Raw genomic sequence first — 19,761 nt, forward strand, 5'->3', positions numbered from 1 at the left:
CGCACTATGGGCATTCCCAATCTCACTGGCAATATTACTAAGATACAAGAAGTGATCCAGGTATTCCGTGACAGAATGACTGAAGGGACCAGTTGGGGAAACTGCAGATTGGGCCGATGGTACAATTGGCTTATCGGTTTAGCTATGTCTGTTTGTCGGTATTGGTATTGTTAGCTATTTAATTGCTAGGCTTATGAGGTCCCTTAGCGATATAGATTTGCCCCAGAAGATGCTCCTTTCCCAATCTGATGGCTCACCCACACGTGTCGATGGTGATGATAAATAAGACCAGATGAGCTGTGAAGATGGTGGTGCTGCTCTACAGGATGTTGACGGCTGGACCACCTTGAAGGGCATTCGTTTGGACTAGCCTTCTCTTTCAGTGATCGCGGTGCAATCAAAGGGAGGAATGAGAGTGTGGGCATCTGGGTGATAAAGTCTATAGCCTTAAAACTTGTCTTTAAACATTCAGACTAAAATGTAATGCTGAATCATTGAATACATTTACTGCACTAGAAAATAAACAGGCAGGAAGGCTCAGAATGAGGAGAGAACTTAAAGATAGGGACACCTGGGCTCACCAAGTGATAACAGGATGCTGTAAGGCAATGAAGAACGTTTGCCTCAGCATCGGTGAATCTGTGTGAACAGGACACCAAGTGATAACATTCACAGCCGTTCCCTTGTGAGACCATTTTAGTGCTGAGACTGTTGAATCCTGTAGAAAATTAACTCTTAGTGCTTATCTGCAATGGATTGAAATGAATTGCATTTTGGGACTTTATGATGATATTGAGTATCCATTACTGGTTATTAAATACAAACTCTGTAAAAGGAAATATTGATAAAGCTTTACCTTACTTGCTGCAGGCGAGGCTCCAGCGGAGGAAACAGGCCGCGGGCACACTTCCGGCTTCGGGATGGCCACGCCCACTGATCCAGATCCTGGTCCCGCCCCCTCCTCCGCCAACTTCACACGTCAACGCCGCCCCTTCCGAACGCAGCTCGTAGACCCCGCCCCTTCCTGAACCAGATCATAAGCCCCGCCGCTTCGGGACAAAGCCCCGCCTCTGGGAACCAAACCTCTTTCCCCCTCCTGCACTAAACCCCACCCCTTCGCCGCGATCCCCGCGCGAGTCAAAACCACGCCCCCCTCCCTCACGCGCAACCGCCCACAAAGCCGCGTGCGTCCAGGCTCGACGCGCCGCATCGTCCGCTGAGCCTCGCCCCGCCTACCAGCGCGCGAACCTCACGAGACACGCCCCGCCCATGAGCACCGCCCACCCGCTAAAACCCGTCCCCCATCTAAACCCCGCCCCTCCTGGTAAACCCCGCCCACCCAGGTGTATTTGGAAGCACTAGCTTCTGCAGCGCTGCTCCTTCTGCGGGTCGCTGTGCTGCAGGATCATAAGACACAGAATTAATAGCAAAATATCACAGTGTCTTGCAACCGATGCAATGTTTGGCACAAACCTGGACCGCTGCTGAATCCTTCATCTTTTAGAAGGGGTTGCAGGTTTCAGTTCATCAATATATAAATTCCAGAACTTTAGGTCAGATTCCCTACAGTGTGGAAACAGGCTCTTCGGCCCAACAAGTCCACACCGACCCGCCGAAGAGCAAAACACCCAGCCCCATTCCCCGTCACCTAATACAATGGTGCAATTTAGCGTGGCCAATTCACCCTAACCCACACATCTTGGGACTGTGGGAGGATATCCGCGCAGACGTGGGAGGGGAATTGAACCCGGGGCTCTGGTGCTGTGAGGCAGCAGTGCTAACCTCAAAAAAAAACAGGTGACATTTTCTATTTTTCAGCGGCAGCAGCAACCCAGGAGTGGGGAGTCACTGAGTTGAGGTTTTACATTTGAAGTTGGAGAGCAGAGGTTCCTGGGTGAGGAGGGACGACTTATTTTTATTTTCTTCCTGCTGTATAAGTCAGAGGGTACTGTTGAGGGGGGAAAACGTCCTACTAGGGGTATGCACTGGGGCCCAGGTCTCTTGCACCAGAAGGAAAGGAGGGAAAGCAGGAGAGTATTAGTCATTGGGGAGTCGATACTTAGAGGGTCAGATAGAAGGTTTGTTGGGAACGAACAAGACTCGCGGTTGGTGTGTTGCCTCTCAGGTGCTAGGGTGCGTGATGTCTTGGATCATGTCTTTGGGGTCCTGAAGGGAGAGGGTGTCCTGCCCCAAACCATGGTCCACGTAGGTACCAACGACATAGGTAGAAAGAGGGATAGGGATGTAAGGCAGGATTTCAGGGAGCTAGGGTGGAAGCTGAGGGCTAGAACAAACAGAGTGGTTATCTCTGGTTTGTTACCCATGCCACGTGATAGCAAAGCAAGGAATAGGGAGAGATATTATCTGAACACGTGGCTGTAAGGATGGTGCAGGAGGGAGGGTTTCAGGTTTTTGGATAATTGGGGAAAGTGGGACTTGTACAAACAGGACAGTCTTCACTTGAACCAGGGTGGGAAATTTGCTGGTGCGATTCGGGTGGGTTTAAACTAGCTCAGCAAGGGGATGGGAACCAGGGGTGTAGCTGCAATGCACAGGAGGATGAGAGCAGGGAGGACAGGGACAGGATTTCAGGGTCACAGGAATGTGCTGGCAGACAGCGAAGTGGTTTGAAGTGTGTCTACATCAATGCCAGAGTATCCACAATAAGGTAGGTGAGCTTGCAGCACAGATAGGTACCTGGGACTTGGATGTTGTGGCCATTTTGGAGACATGGATAGAGCAGGGTGAGGAATGGATGTTGCAGGTTCCAGGGTTTTGATCTTTCATTAAGAACAGCCAAGACGGTAAAAGAGGGAGAGGTGTGGCCTTGTTAGTCAAGGATACTATAACGGTGGCTGACAGAACTTTTGATGAGGACTCGTCTACTGAGGTAATGTGGGCTGAGGTTAGAAACAGGAGAGGAGACGTTACACTGCTTGGAGTTTTTGTATAGGCCTCCGCAGAGTTCCAGGGAGGTGGAAGAGAGGATTAGCAAAAATTATTCTGGGTAGGAGTGAAAGGAACAGGATGGTCATTCGGGGGGACATTACCTTCCCCAACATTGACAGGAAATGCTTTCACTCTAGTACATCGTATGGATCAGTTTTTGTCCAGTGTGTTCAGGAGGGTTTTCTGACACAGTATGTCGAAAGGCCAACAAGAGGGGAGATCACACTGGATCTGGTGCTTGGTAATGAACCAGGCCAGATGTTTGATTTAGTGGAAGGTGAACACTTTGGAGAGAGTGACCATAATTCAATTAGGTTTCATTTAGCGATGTAAAGGGATAGGAACATGCCACAGTCAAGAGTTATCGATGGGGCAAGGGCAATTATAATGCAATTAGGCAAGACTTAGGATGCATAGAATAGGGTAGCAAAATGCAGGGGATAAGGACAATTGAAATGTGGAGCTGGTTTAAGGAACAGATATTGTGTGTCCTTGATAGGTATGTCCCTGTCAGGCAGGGAGGAAGTTATAGGGTAAGGGAAGCGTGGTTTACAATAGAAATTGCGTCTCTTGTTACAAAGAAGGAGACGGCTTATGTGTTGATGAGCCAAGATGGTTCAGATGAGGCGATGGAGAATTATAGATCAGCGAGGAAGGATCTAAAGAGAGAGTTAAGAGCAAAGAGAGGACATGAGCAGTCTTTAACAAATACAATACAGGAGAAGCCTAAAGCTTTCTATAGGTATGTGAGGAATAGAGGATGATTAGGGTAGGAATAGGGCCAGTCAAAGACAGAAATGGGAAGTTGAGTGTGGGCCCTGTGGAGATTGGAGAGGTGTTAATGAATATCTCTCATCGGTCTTCACTCAGGAAAAAGAGAATATTGTAGAGGAGAAGAATGAGGTACGAGATATTAGACTCGAAAGGATCGAGGTTAGTTGCACACAGGTGTTATCAATTCTAGAAGAGGTGAAAGTAGACAAATGCCCTGGGCCGGATGGGATTTATCAGAGGATTCTTTGGGAAGCGAGTGAGGAGATAGAAGAGCCTTTGGCTTTGATATTTGAGTTGTCATTGTCTACAGGTTTAGTACCAGAGTGGAGGATTGCAAATGTTGTGCCCTTGTTCAAGAAAGGCAGCAGAGATGACCCAGGTAATTATAGACCAGTGAGCCTTACTTCTGTTGAAGGAAAGCTTTTGGAAAGGAATGTTAGAGATAGGATTTATAATCATCTAGCAAGCAACAATTTGATTTCAGATAGTCAACATGGTTTCATCAAGGGCAGATCGTGTCTCACAAACCTCATTGGGTTTATTGAGAAGGTGACCAAGCATGGAGATGAGGGTAGGGCAGTTGATGTGGTGTACATGGACCACAGTAAAGCCTTTGATAAGGTTCTATATGGAGGCTGTTGGAGACATTGCAGAGGCATGGGTTGTTGTGGGCTCACCCAGTAATAACAGAATGCTGTAATGCAATTAAGAATGTTTACCTTAGTGTCGGTGAATCTGTGTGAACAGGACACCAAGTGATAACATTCACAGCCGTTCCCTTGTGAAATTAATGATAGTCTTTGAATCTGACCCTGAAACAAGACTCGGTACTATCCATAGCTTTGTAATTAATGGTTGGATCTTATCCATTATAATGGATTCTTACTACCCCTTGCAAGCGGGGCATTCACAAAATAAATCTTTGCTGTCTTCAGCATTCAAAAGGACGAGAGTGAGAGAGACAGAGAGAGACAGAGACAGAGACAGAGAGAGAGACAGAAAGTCAGAGACAGAGAGAGAGAGACAGAGAGAGAGAGACAGAGACAGATCGAGATCTGCTATGGATTGAATTGAATTGCATTTTGGGGCTTTATGATGAGAGATTTTTATTCCACGCTTCCAAAGAGTATGATTTCCAGGACAAACCAAGAGTGAGGCTTTACAGGTCTGAGTTCTCAAAGGATTCCCTGGGCCACCTCAAATCTCCACTTTAACATGGGAGGTAGGACAAAATGGCTTCTGCTTGGCTAACTCGGTGGGACTGAGTCAGGCAGATACGACTCAGAACAAACAAGAATCCACAGACGGATGTAAGTCCAGTGAAAAAAATTGCAAATGCAGAAGTAACAAATCTGAACCTAACCATCAATCGCACAAGTAACGTTTAATCCTAACCACCAGACAGGACAAATACGATCCCAAGAACAGGTTGTCTACAAGAGATTATGCTAGATTAGATTAGATTCCCTACAGTTTGAAACAGGCCCTTCGGCCCAACCAGTCCACACTGACCCTCTGAAGAGTAACCCGCCCAGAACCATTTTCCCTCTGACTAATGCACCTAACACTATGGGCAATTTAGCATGGCCAATCCACCTGACCTGCACATCCCTGAGCACTATGGGTAATTTAGCATGGCCAATCCACCACAACCTGCACATCCCTGGGCACTATGGGTAATCTAGCATGGCCAATCCACCACAACCTGCGCATCCCTGGGCACTATGGGTAATTTAGCATGGCCAATCCACTCTAACATGCACATCCCTGGGCACTATGGGTAATCTAGCATGGCCAATCCACCACAACCTGCGCATCCCTGGGCACTATGGGTAATTTAGCATGGCCAATCCACCCTAACCTACACATCCCTGGGCACTATGGGTAATCTAGCATGGCCAATCCATCACAACCTGCACATCCCTGGGCACTATGGGTAATTCAACATGGCCACTCCACTTTTGATGAGAGTGGTGCTGGAAAAGCACAGCAGTTCAGGCAACATCCGAGGAGCAGGAAAATGGACATTTCAGGCAAAAACCCTTCATCAGGAATAGAGCCTGCAGGGTGGTGAGATAAATGAGAGGAGGGTGGGGGTGGGGAGAAAGTAGCATAGAGTACAATAGGTGAATAGGGGTGGGGATAGGTCAGGGAGGAGGGTGGGGAAGGTAGCAAAGAGTATTGAAGAGTAAGGAATTCTGTTTTGAAAGCCTGACCTTGCAGCTGCAGGCTGTCTCTGCTCCTCAGGCCATCATACTGTGCTGCTTCATAGAATGACAGATTGGTTCTCTCTGTCCCTTATCAGTAATTAGAGCCTAGCTGAACCTGCAGTATAAGATAACATTCAGTTTTGTAGACATGAAGAAATGTAGGTCTGGACAATGTATGTGAACCTTACGACTGCCCCTCAGTTGCATAATTAATGGAGAGTGGGGCTTGTGTTTTACATAAAACATGTAACATTCTGTATTTTATCGGATTACGTCAGACTTTATTTTGAACTAACGTATTCCCCATGGCAACGAATAAAGCTAGTTAATTGCTCAAGGTCTCCTCTCCTGACTACTTTACTTTAAACGATTTGACACACGAGTTACTTTGCTCCAACAGTACTAATAGAAGGGAGAGAGAATTCCTCAACTAGGGCACTCTCAGAATCCTGGGACAGCCCTATTTCTGGTTTACTTCCTAATGAACAAACATTAGGCATTTATTTATTTCTGATTTTGTTTCATTTTTCTTGTTTGATTCCCTGCTGTGACTACACTCTGTATCTGGAATGGTGACAGGCTGAGATTGTGGGTTGGCTTTCGATTGACTGAATGTTTTCTTGTTCTGGAAGCTGTAAAAGAGGCGTGAAAGCTTCAGCAGAAGTCCAGCAAAGGTGAGGACAGACCGACATCTTACTCTGTGGGAACAGGGAGATCAGAGGACAGAGAAATCAGGCCCTGAAACCCAAGCTGACACCAGACTACCATGTGATCAGTGCTTTGATTAGCAGTGCCAACCCTCTCTGCCTTTACCTCGCTTCCTATCTGACTCCCCCCCCCTCAATATTCAGGATCCAATTCTTGCCATCCTGAAGCCATGTCTCTGTAAGGACTCTCAGACCATAATTATTCATTTCAATGAGTGCAGTTAATTCATTCACTTTTGTTACAATGTGGCAAACATTCAGATTCACCATGTATCATTTCAATTTTTGTGATCTTTAGAATGCAGTTTTGATTGCTGGTATATTTACTCACCTTGTCCCTTTCTATTGTTCTCTGATGTTCATTTTCCACATCACTACACTGCTCACCGGCCTTGATTTGGATTGGCCATGCTAAATTGGCCACAGTGCCCAGGGATGTGCAGGTTAGGTGGGTTAGCCATGGGAAATGCGGGGTTATAGTTTCATAGTAATAGAAGCAGGAGTAGGCCATTTGGCCCTTCCAGCCTACATTAAGATCATGGCTGATGTATCCATTGTCTGAGCTCCTCTTCCCTGCATTGTCCCAACTACCCTTCATTCCCAGACTCAACAGAGACACTCGGTCTTGCAGCTGTACTGTTACCTGACAAACATTCTTTTCTTGCATGGGTGTATCCTTCTCTTTGTAAGGACCTATTGTACACATCAGCTACAAACCAACACTATCCAGACACTACGTGACTGGGTAAAGTGCCTCAGTTTGCTCAATTTCCTGCAATTAACAGTTTGCTAATTGTTAAATGATTGTAACCTATATAATCACACAACTCTCTGTTTCTCGTCAGAGTGACTTGTGACCATGAGGTCGACTTGGCTCTCCCCGTGAGCTCCGAATAAACAGTCAATAACCCAAGGTTTGTGTGTCATGATTACTTATCTAATACTTATTGGACTACTACGAGCAAGTCACCCACAGCATAATCCACTTCCATCCCCAACATGGATCAAGACACCATCCCTTTTTGCCAGACAAGTAAATGTCTCAAGTTCAGGAAACAAAGCCTGTCAAACATTAACAGGCACAGATCTAGACCAACCTTTTCCAGAGTCTGTCCCTTCACCTCGATTGACTTTCTTTTTCCCCTCAGCTCCTACAAACCAACAGCTGAACCCAAGGATGAGAAAAGAAATGGGAAAGAGGGCGAGAAAAGAGAGTGCGGTCCTCCCAGATGTTAAACAGAGGAAGGAAGTTACAGTCTGGACTGAAGCTCAATCTTCATTCAGAGAGAGAGGAGCAACAGCAACTTCAGAAGCTCATGGTCGACCTTCCGCATTCAGACAGTGGCGGAGGTTCTGATTGGCAGGAGGACCAGGCCCCTTCCGGTCCTAGAGGGTTTCCCAAAGATTGGTCTCCCCGTCCATCAGAACGACGAGGGGCGGGGTCCCATTACAATCTCACACATGCGCACTATGAACACTGCTCACGGCCAATAGAGCGGTGTCTGGAACGCGTGGGATTGTGGGTATTACATCAGCCATTAAAGCGATGACTGCAAGAGTCCCATAAACCTTCTTAACCGTCCTTTTCCATGTATTGGGGACGTATATGTCAAGAGCTAATCTTGAATCGATTTTCAATTGATAGACTGAGTGAAACACTACAGGTGTTTAACTCTCTATTTCCAGTTCTGTGTCAGTATATCGCTCTTTATCTGTCCTCAAATAAGGACCGAATCAAAGCGCGACGTCTGTTCCACCTGAACGTTGATTTTTGTTTAGTTTGCAGGTTCCAACCCTCCCTTTCAATCATTTATTAAAAGTTATTCGTGTTACATGGGCTTCGCTGGCTGGCCAGCATTTAGTTCCCCTTGAGAAGGTGATGGTGACCTTCTGTGGTCCACACGCTGTACGGTGACCCACAATGTCCTGAGGGAGAGAATTCCAGGATTTAGACCCAGCAACACTGAAGGAACAGCAATGTGTTTCCAAGTCAAGACGGTGAGTGGATTGGAGGGGTACTTGCAAGAGGTTATGTTCCCAAGCATCTGTTGCCTTGGTCCTTGTAGATGGAAATGGTTGTTGGTTTGGAAGGTATTTTCTAAGGATATTTGGAGAATTTCTGTGTTGCATCTTGTAGATCGTCCACATTCCTGCTTCTGAACAGTGGGACAGAGGGAATGGATGTATGTGGAGATGGTGCCAATCAAGCAGGCGACTTTGTCCTGGATGGTATCAAGCTTTTTGAATGTTGTTGAAGCTGCACCCATCCAAGCTGGTGGGAGAGTATTCCATTACACTGCTGACTTGTGCCTTGTAGAAGATGGACAGAGTTTGGGGAGTCAGGAGGCGAGTTACTCTCCATAGTATCCCTGACCTGTTGCCTGCTCTTGTTGCCATTGTGTCTGTGATTAGTCTAGTTGAGTTTCTGGTCAATGGTAAACCCCAAGGATGTTGATAGTGGGGTGTTTAGTGACAGTAACACTGTTGAATATCACGGGGCAGTGGTCAGATTATCTCTTTTGGGGATGAGTCATTGTTTGTCATTGGCATGGCATACATGTTACTTGCCACTCCTGAGCCCATTGGATATTGTTAAGATCTTGTTGCATTTCAAACTGAACTGCTTCAGTTTGTGAGGAGTTGTGAATCGTGCCGAACATTGTGCAATTATTGGCGAATATCTCCACCTCTGACGTTATGATGGAGGAAGGTCACTGATGAAGATGGTTGAGCCGAAGAAGACACGACCCTATGAATTCCTGCAGAGACGTCCTGGAACTGAGATGACTGACCTCCAACAACCAAAGCCATCTCTCTCTGTCCCAGGTATCCCTGAACAATTCAGATACACAACAATATTTCAAAACTAATTGAAGGAATACAGATGAAACACCCCTCTTCTGGGAGTCTCCAGTGCAAGTTTTTCTGTTCGGGAAACCATCTGATAAGTGTTGACTGTCATCAACCTTTTTGATCTTGGCCACACACAGCGCCCCCTGTCCATTAGCCCCCGCCACTCCAGCGCTCCCTGTCCATTTCTACCCCGGCACTCCAGCGCCCCCTATCCATTCTCCCTCACCACTCACAGCACCCCCGTTCTTTCCTCCCACCACCCACAGCTCCCACTGTCCATTCCACCGCCAACCACAGCGCCCCTTGTCCATTCTCTCTCCATCCCCAGGTTCTTGCCCGTTCTCCCTCTATACTCCAAACACCCTGTCCACTCTCTCTCACGCCACCCTCTGTACCCCTGTCGTTTCATTCCTCAGGCCCTGTCCAGTCCGTCTCCCCACCTTCTACACCCATCGATTCTCTCTCACCCCACCCTCTGTCCCATGTCCATTCTTCCAGCCCCCACCATCCATTCTCTCTCTCTCTCCCCTCCCCCCACCATCTGCCACCCGCCCCATTCTCTCTCCCCTGAAATACACCAGGCTAGGAGTCAGAATTGGGGTTCAATGACAGAGTTTATTGCACAAGGAAATACCGGGGCTCCAGGGAGAGAAAGACACCAACAGCACAGTGTCAGCTGCGAGACTTCTCTCGACCCGGAGCACACGTCAAGAAACTTTTATACATTTTGTGATACAATCGGTCAGGGGTGAGAATATTGTCTTTGTAACATGATTTGTTTATGGTAATCCTTGTAGAATCATTGATAGTTGATACAATCATTGTCAGTTCCCACACAACCTTTGTTAATTTCCACACAGTCGTTGTCAGTTTCAGTGCAGACATTGTCCATTTCAATGTCTGCATGGAAATCCATTGTTGTTGTAATGGGCGCTAATTGCTCTCCCTGAGAAGGAGGATTCCTGCAGCCCTGGCTATTAGCATTTGGTATTGAGTCTGTATCATGCTGTTGGCACTTCTATAAGAGGTGTTGGCTGGACCCAGACACTTCGGCGGGCAGTGTTCATTACTCATGAATATTCTCTTCCCCCACCCGCCTTAAACTAATCACCTGGGTTGTGAATCCATTGTGCTAACATTCTGGTGGCCCCAGGCAGTGTCTGTATCTGCTCTGCTGTTTCTCTCCATATTGTGATCCAGCGGCCATCTTGTGTGTCAAGTTGGCCAACTGATGGCTCAGTGGCCATCTTGTGTGTCTGTGTGCCCAGTATCACCCTGCCCTGTGCCATCTCCCACTTCTCCGCCACGCCCACTCTCTCTCCCCCGCTCAATCTCTCCATCAACCCCATTCATTCTCTCTCTCTCTACCCCCACCCTTTGCCCCCTCGTCGATTTTCTCTCTCTGTCCCCCATCCATTCTGTCTCTTTTCTTCCCAGCCCCCACCACACCGTCCTTTCTCGAGCCTCGAACCATCTTTGACCTCTGTATCAAACCCTTCAAAGGACAGAGAGAGAGAGAGAGAGAGAGAGAGAGAGAGAGAGCGGGAGATAATGGATGGTGATGACTCTACCTGGGAGTCGGGAGGGGTGAGAAATGGCTGATCTTCAAAATTGAGAATACCTAAAATGATATCTTCAGAAACATCGTTAAAGCCAGAAAAACGCATTCAAGTTTTTTTAAAAGAGCTGCTGAAATCTATCTGATTCTTTCACTGAAATAAACGCAGTCAGGCCACCGCTCAGGACAGGCTGGAAGGGGTGAATGGGCGAAAGTGAGCACTGCAGATGCAGGAGATTAGAGTCAAGATTAGAGTGGTGCTGGAAAAGCACAGCCGGTCAGGCAGCATTCGAGACTTTTGTCTGAAACGTCAATGTTCCTGCTCCTTGGATGCTGCCTGACCTGCTGTCATTTCCAACACCACTCTGATCTTGAATGTAAGGGGTGAATGGCCTAGTCCTAGTCTTGTGAAGTTGGTTCCAACTATCTAGAAATAGCATCACAGAGCACAGAAACATACCCTTCGGTCTATGCCGACCGGATATCCTAAATTAATCTAGTGACCCATTTGCCAGTATTTGGCCCCTTATCCCTCTGAATCTGTCCTATTCATCTCCCCATCCAGATGCATTTTAAATATTATCATTGTACTAGCCTCCATCACTCCCTCTGGCTGACACACACCAGCGTCTGTGCAAAAAGGTTGCCCCTCAGAAACCTTTCCCCCCTCACCCTAAACCCATGCCCTTCAGTTCTGGACTTGGGGAAAAGCTGGGTACAAGCCAGACAGAATGCAATGTCGAATCACAGGGAAAAACAAATTGTGGCTCTACCCCTTTTTTTCCTATTGGCATTTGGACTCTTAACATCTGACAGAAACACCAGCATTGAAAAATGTGGTGCTGGAAAAACACAGCAGGCCAGGCAGCATCCGATGAGCAGGAAAATCGACGTTTCGCGCATAAGCCCTTCTTCAGGAATCTTATGCCAGAATTTTCAACTCTGGTCTCCAGCATCTGCAGTCCTCACTTTCTCCAAGAAACACCAGCATCCCCCAATGAGCATACTGCGCATGTTTTCCGGTGTCATCAACGCAGTGCACATGCCCACCGGTGTCAGCAAAACTCTGGGCATGCTCATTGCTTTCCGCAAAAAAAAGGCGCGCGACCTTCCTTTGATGGCCCAATAGGGAACCGTGGAGGACCAGAACAAAACTGGTCCTCCTGCCAATCAGAGCCACCCCATTGTCTGAATGCGGAAGTTGGACCATGAGTTTCTGAAGCTGCTCCTCTCTTTCTGAATCAACATTGAGCTTCACTCAGACCGCAAATTCCTTCCTCTGTCTCAGATCTGTGAGTACGGCACTCTCTTTTCTCGCCCCCTTTGCCATTTCTACTTTTTTCCGGAGTTCAATTTGTTGACTTACAGCAACTGAAAGGAAAGGGATTTAACCCAGAGAGGGGACGGGCTATGGAAAAGTGATCGAGGTCTGTGTCTCAATTGGCAAAATAGACAGGCAGGAGGCTGGAAGGACACAGCAAATCAGGCAGCATCAAGAGGTGTAGAAGTCGATAATTCGGGTGTAGCCCTTCTTCAGGACTGGGGCTGGGGGCTGGGGCTGGGGCTGGGGCTAAAGTGGGGATATGTGAAGATAGGGAGAGGGTCCGGCCTGATTAATCATTGGGTGGAAGAAATCAGGTTGGTGACAGGAAGGAGTGGTAGTGAGGGGCACGGGGCTGAGAAGGGAGTCGGGGGATGGAAAGGGAGGTTATTTGAAATTGGAGAACTCAATGTTGGGTCCTGCAGGCTGTAGGCTGCCCGGGCGGAAGATGGGGTTTGTTCCCCCAATTTGCAGTTTGGATCGTTGTGGCAATAGAGGAAGCCTATGATGTTCTTGTCAGAAAGGGAGTGGGAAGGGGAATTAAAATCGATGGTGACTGGGAGGTCTGGTCAGCCTCTCGGACCCAGCTGTGATGCTCGCCAATCCGTTCCCCAAGTTTACGCTCAGTCTCCCCAAAGTCGAGAAGACCACAAGTTACAAACACGTGGCAAATGCAGTATCTCAATGTGAAGTTATAGCCTTTGCTATGGAAAAAAAAAAGCAGAAAGACAGTGTATTATTTAAATGGTGATACTTTGGGATGTGGAGAAAGTGAGAACTGCAGATGCTGGAGATCAGAGGCAAAGTGTGGTGCAAGAAAAAGGCAGTAGGTCAGGCAACATCTGAGGGACCTTGAGAGTTGACATTTTAGTCCCGAGCACTTCATCAGGAATGATGTGTGGATGGACAAAGGGTCTGATTCTGTGCTGTATGACTCTAATCATCTTCGGTGAGAGCAGAAGTGTGGTTGTGAAGGTTGGAGTTTAGGAGGAGCTTTCAAAGATGTTTGCCCTTAATGGGAGCAGAAAAAGTTACAACGAAATCTTGCATTTGTGAGACAGCAACTGAGTGAGGTTTTGGTGCAAAGTGGTTAGGGGGGGAAATTGCTATGCTAAATTACCCATAGTGCCCAGGGATGTGCAGGTTAGGTGTGATAGTCAGGGAGTAGAGCAAGAGGTGCAGGGGAATGGATGTGGGTGGGTTACCCTTTAGAGGGTCAGTGTGGACTCGTTGGGCCGAGTGGCCTGCTTCCACACTGTGGGGATTCTGTGAAGGGAAGGAATTCCTGCAAACTGTGCAGGGCAGTGCAGGCTAGCCAGCTGCGCCCCACCCCTTCCTCTCGCCCCTTTTCCCATTCCCTACCCCACCCCTGACCCATTGAAGGCGTCACAACGCGGAAGTGGCCTGTCAGTTTGCATGAAACTCCCTCCCTCTCGGCAATTCTTCGTCCTGGGAGTGTGTGGGGGGAATCTGTTCACTTGTGCCAACTGGAGTGAATCCAAGGAGGCAGCAGACTCTGCAAACTCAGGTATGTGTCTTAAATACCCGGGTGAGGAGGGATAGAAGGATGGGGTGGAGCTGTTTTCCCCATCGTGCCAGAGTCTGAGACTTTGATAAAATCATGAGGGGTATGGATAGGGTAAATAGACAAGGTCTTTCCATTGGGATGGGGGCGTCCCGAACTGGAGGGTCATAGGTTCAGGGTGAGGGCAGTGGGGAAATGTCAAAGAGACCTCAGGGGCAACTTTATCATGAAGAGGGTGGTGCTTTTATGGAATGAGCTGCCAGAGGAAGTGGTGGGGGCTGGTAGAATTCCAACAGTTAAAAGGCATCTGGATAGGTGTATGAATACAAAGGGTTCAGATGGGTCAGGGCCAAGTGATGGTAAATGCGACTGGCGTCATAGAGATGTACAGCACAGAAACAGACCCTTCGATCCAACTTCGTCCTTGTTGACAAGAGAGCCAACCCAATTTAGTCCCAGCGGTCAGCACCCTGCCCATATAGGGGCCAAGTGATGGCAAACGTGACTAGATTAATTTCGGATATCTGGGCAGGTTGGGCCAAAGAGTCTGTTTCTGCGCTGTGTGACTCTAATTGTCTTCAGTGAAAGCAGAAGTGTGGTTGTGAAGGCTGGACTTTCAGAGCATGTTTTGCCCTGACTGGAAGCAGAAGAGTTTGACTGAAGTGTGTCGGTGTTAATGCCTTGATGTCTCATTTTGCTCCCACCTTCCCGGGGTCATTAACCATTTTGTGTCTGGTTCTTCCTCAAGAAGCTGCATTGCAGGTTCACCCTGAATTGACACACTATCTTTTTGCTTCCCAAAATCAGACCTGCTCATTCTCAGCAGGATCCCAGTGTTGTGAAAGATATTAACTTTCAGGTGGAGGTATCCAAAATTCAGAGAGATGTCAGTCTTGATGTTTTTGCTTTTTCTGCCCCTGTAAGATCCTGAAGCAGCAACTTCAGGGGAATTAGTTAGAGCGGAGTGAGAACAGAGGGGAAGGGAGAGTGGGATGGTACTTTCAATTTTGTGGAACAACAAAAAAATATTCTGCAGAAAGTAGAATTGCCTGTTTTGAATTTCTATCCTGCACTGATAGTGATGACTTTTGTAATCTCTTTTTGCAGAGTATTTGAAAATCTGAAGTCAGAAGATTCAAAATCAACAAATGAAGGCCTTATGCCCGAAACGTTGACTCTCCCGTTCCTCGGATGCTGCCTGACCTGCTGTGAATTTTCCAATGCCACACATTTCGACACTGACTCTCCAGCGTCTGCAGTCCTCACTTTGAGTCAATGTCTGACTGTCACTCAGTGCATTCGGACCGCAACAATTTTCAACTATGAGCCTGTGAGAAGGAGCAAAGCTTTTTGGTTCCTGTTTGGGTACGTTTCAGCGTCAGTTGGACTGGATGAGAGACCCCACTGTTGCAGCGCACTGAGTGTGGAGCATGTAACCGCTATACAGCCTGGAAAGAGGAATTGACAGCAGGGTGGGGCTGTATGCGTGTTTGTGTGCAACTGAAGCTTTAGTCATGGACAAACCAGAGAAATCCCACCTTTTGGAGAAACTATGGAAGTGTGATGACTGCGGGAAAAGCTTCTGTTTCCCATCTACCCTGGACTCTCATCGGCGCAGCCACACCGGGGAGAGGCCATTCCCCTGCCCCGAGTGCGGGAAGGCCTTCAGCAATTCCTCCAACCTGCTGACCCACCAACGGGTTCACACGGGGGAGAGGCCCTTCAGCTGCCCAGAGTGCGGGAAGTGCTTTACCCAGGTCTCCACCCTGCTGACCCACCAGCGGGTCCACACAGGGGAGAGGCCGTTTACCTGCTGTCAGTGCAAGAAGGCTTACACCTGCTCCTCCGCCCTGCGGAGGCACCAGCGAGTTCACCTGGAGGGGAATTGATACTGTGATGGCCAAGTTGCATCCTTTACCCGGTCTGACCTACACATGACTCCAGGTCTACAGCAGTGTGGTTGACTCTACACTGTCCCACCCCTCCTCGCTCGGCAAATGAGAGGGGAGAAACTTACTTGGAGACAGGGTATGGATTGAAATTGCTGAGTGAGGAGGCAACACATCCTCCTGGTTACAGCTGTACCAAGGATCCAATTACAAAGGGACGACTGGGTGCTAACCAATAGTAAAGAACGTGGGGGTGGGGGGTGGAGTGTATGTACTTTGACCTTGAGTTGTTTAAAAAGCAGCTACTTTTACTCTGCCTTTTTGCTGGGGGGATCTGAAGCTGTAACAAAGTTGGGTCACAATCAAGGTTACCTGAATTTACCCCCTGGCTCAGACTCTCATTGAAAGCTTTGAGCTCCAAGAGGTTTTTGTTTTAAAGCTGATCAGTTCTTTCAGCCTCCTGCACTAAGCTTCCAATGTTGTCTATCAGATGGAGCAGTGAATGAGGAGCCAGTACCATTCGAAATTGTAAGTTTTTCAGGATTGTAGAGTGCATCATTTCCTCGTCATTGTAAAGTTTCCTGGCAGCATCGGGAGGTGTGGGCTGTGTTCAATGGAAACGAGGTGGAGGAACCGATGGGGGACTGGCCTGGATGAAGTTAAAAATCACACAACACCAGGTTATAGTCCAACAGGTTTATTTGGAAGCACTAGCTTTCGGAGCGCTGCTCCTTCACCGGGTAACTGTGGAGCCCGATCAAAAGACACAGAATTGATAGCAAAAGCTCACAGTGTCATGCAACTGAAAGGATATATTGAACAAACCTAGGTTGCTGTTAAGTCTTCCATCTTTGAGAATGGATTGCAGGTTTTGGTTCATTAATATGTAAATCCCAGAACATCTTTTAAGTTACGTTCTTGAGATGACTTAAGGTTTTATTTTTAAAAAGGCTGACAGCTCAGACAATGCATTAAAGGTGTGAGGTTCGAGCCTGTCATACCCCAATCTTGGATCAGACTGGTTCCAGTTCCAAAGTCGAAATTTATAAAATATTAAACTGATTGACTGCCCTGCAGTTTCTGCACATTTTGAGCAAAGTAGAATGTATCTGCAAATAATTCTGCCAATTCAAATTCACTTCTTAGAGTTATTTGTGTGTGTGCATGTGAGTTTGTGTGCATGCTTGGTAAAGAGTATAAGCCTGTGAGAGTGTTGGGGGGTGTATGCGTGTGTATATGTATGAGAGAAGTATGAATAAAAGCAAGGGGTTGCATTTTGCTGAAACAAGGAAGGGTGGACCTATACAGGTAGTGGTAGGGCCTTGAGTCTTGTTGGAGAACAGAGACATGGGAGGATTCAGGTGCACAGCTGCATCACTGGGAGACAGGGTGGTCAAGAAGGTGTTTAGCACACTTGCCTTCACTGTTCACGCCATTGAGTATAGGAGTTGGGACATCATGTTGAGCTTGTACAGGATGTTGGTGAGGCCACTTGTAGAGTACTGAGTACAGTTCTGGTGGCCCTGTAATAGGAAGAATACTATTAGAGAGGGTTTAATAAAGATTTACCAGGACATTGCCAAGACTGGAGGGTTTGATTTATAAGGAGAGACTGGGACACTTTTCACTGAAGTGCAGGAGGTTGAGTGGTGATGTCATTGAGATTTATAAAATCATGAAGAGTGGAGGTAAGGTGAATAGCAAAGGGCTCTTCCTTAGTGTAGAGGTGCTCAAAACTAGGAGGTATATTTTTAAAAGTGAGGGGAGAGAGATTTAAAAGGAGCCTGAGGGACAACATTTTGATACAGGGTGGTTTGCATATGGAATTAACTTGCTGAGGAAGTGGTAGATGCGGGGACAGTTACAACATTGAAACGACATTTGGATGGGTACATGAATAGAAAGGTTTAGAGGGATATGGGCCAAATATAAGTAAGTGGGGCTAGTTTAGTTTGGGAATCCTGGTCGGCATGGATGAGTTGAACCGAAGGGTCTGTTTCTGTGCTGTCTACCTCTCTGAACCAGAAGTGATCTTATTGAAACCAATAGATTTCTAAAAGGGGCTTGACAGGATAGATGCCGATAAAATGCTCCTTTGTGGGGAGGGTCATAGAATCCCAACAATGTGGAAGCAGGCCATTCAGCCCATCTATTCCACACTGGCCCTCTGAAGAGCATCCCACCCATACCTAACCCCTTTCTCTGTATTTCCCATGGCTAATCTATCCTAACTTGCACATCCCAGGACACTATGGGTAAGTTAGCACTGCCAATCCACCCTAAGCTACACCCTAAAATACAGAAGAGGAAGTGTTGGATGTCTTGAAACATAAAGGTGGATAAATCCCCAGGACCTGATCCGGTGTAGCCTAGAGCTCCGTGGGAAGCTGGAGAAGTGATTGCTGGGCCTCTTGCTGAGATATTATCATCAATAGTCACAGGTGAGGTGCCGGAAGACTGGAGCTTGGCCAACATGGTTCCACTGTTTAAGAAGGGTGGGAGTCCAGTAAGTCTGATGTCATTGGTGGGCAAGTTGTTGGAGGGAGTCCTGAGGGACAGGATGTACATGTGTTTGGAAAGGCAAGGACTGATTAGGGATAGTCAATATGACACGGTGTGTGGGATATCATGTCTCACAAACTTGATTGAGTTTTTCTGAAGAAGGAACAAAGAGGATAGATGAGGGCAGAACTGTAGATGTGATCTATATGGACTTCAGTAAGGCATTCAACAAGGTTCCCCATGGGAGACTGATTAGCAAGGTTAGATCTCATGGAGTACAGGGAGAACTAGCCATTTGGATACAGAACTGGCTCAAAGGTAGAAGACAGAGGGTGGTGGTGGAGGGTTGTTTTTCAGACTGGAGGCCTGTGACCAGTGGAGTGTCACAAGGATAGGTGCTGGGCCCTCTACTTTTTGTCATTTACATAAATGATTTGGATGCGAGCATTAAGAGGTACGATTAGTAAATTTGAGGATGACACCAAAATTGGAGGTGCAGTAGACAGCGAAAAGGGTTACCTCAGATTACAACAGGACCTGGACCAGATTGGCCAATGGGCTGAGAAGTGGCAGATGGAGTTTAATTCAGATAAATGCGAGGTGCTGCATTTTGGGAAAGTAAACCTTAGCAGGACTTATACACCTTAATGGTAAGGTCCTCGGGAGTGTTGCTGAACAAAGAGACCTAGGAGTGCAGGTTCATAGCTCCTTGAAAGTGGGAGTCGCAGGTAGATAGGATTGTGAAGGCAGCGTTTGGTATGCTTTCCTTTATTGGTCAGAGTATTGAGTACAGGAGTCAAGAGGTCATGTTGCGGCTGTACAGGACATTGGTAGGCCACTGTTAGAATATTGCATGCAATTCTGGTCTCCTTCCTATCGGAAAGATGTTGTGAAACTTGAAAGGGTTCAGAAAAGATTTACAAGGATGTTGCCAGGGTTGGAGGTTCTGAGCTACAGGGAGAGGCTGAACAGGCTGGGGCTGTTTTCCCTGGAGCGTTGGAGGCTGAGGGGTGACCTTATAGAGGTTTACAAAATTATGAGGGGCATGGATAGGATAAATAAACTAAGTCTTTTTCCTGGGGTCGGGGAGTCCAGACTAGAGGGCATAGGTTTAGGGTGAGAGGGGAAAGATATAAAAGAGACCTAAGGGGCAACTTTTTCATGCAGAGGGTGGTACGTGTATGGAATGAGCTGCCAGAGGATGTGGTGGAGGCTGGTACAATTGCAACATTTTAAGAAGCATTTGATGGGTATATGAATAGGAAGGGTTTGGAAGGATATGGGCCGGGTGCTGGCAGGTGGGACTAGATTCGATTGGGATATCTGGTCGGCATGGATGGGTTGGACCAAAGGGTCTGTTTCCATGCTGTACATCTCTATGACTCTAAAAGCAAGTTGTAGACAAGTAAAAAGGCCCACCAGGCAAGGAGGTGGTTAACAACCTTAGGGCATCCCTCTTAAACCATGCATCTT

At 47.3% G+C, this 19,761-nt stretch overlaps 2 protein-coding genes across 2 annotated transcripts in view; one reads left to right on the top strand and one right to left on the bottom strand.

The window, feature by feature from the left end:
* Window positions 1-19,761, bottom strand: part of LOC140460747 (uncharacterized) — a 175,083-nt gene that overhangs the window by 61,226 nt on the left and 94,096 nt on the right. The gene's annotated exons all lie outside the window — the stretch shown is intronic.
* The window catches only part of LOC140460746 (uncharacterized), a 75,485-nt gene that overhangs the window by 26,316 nt on the left and 29,408 nt on the right, over window positions 1-19,761 (top strand). Inside the window, exon 3 of the mRNA XM_072555392.1 lies at window positions 15,516-15,698. Coding sequence (XP_072411493.1) covers window positions 15,516-15,698 — 183 coding nt within the window. The remainder of the gene's footprint in view (window positions 1-15,515; window positions 15,699-19,761) is intronic.

Source organism: Chiloscyllium punctatum, chromosome 36 (assembly GCF_047496795.1).
Source record: "Chiloscyllium punctatum isolate Juve2018m chromosome 36, sChiPun1.3, whole genome shotgun sequence".
Taxonomy (NCBI): Eukaryota; Metazoa; Chordata; class Chondrichthyes; order Orectolobiformes; family Hemiscylliidae; genus Chiloscyllium; species Chiloscyllium punctatum.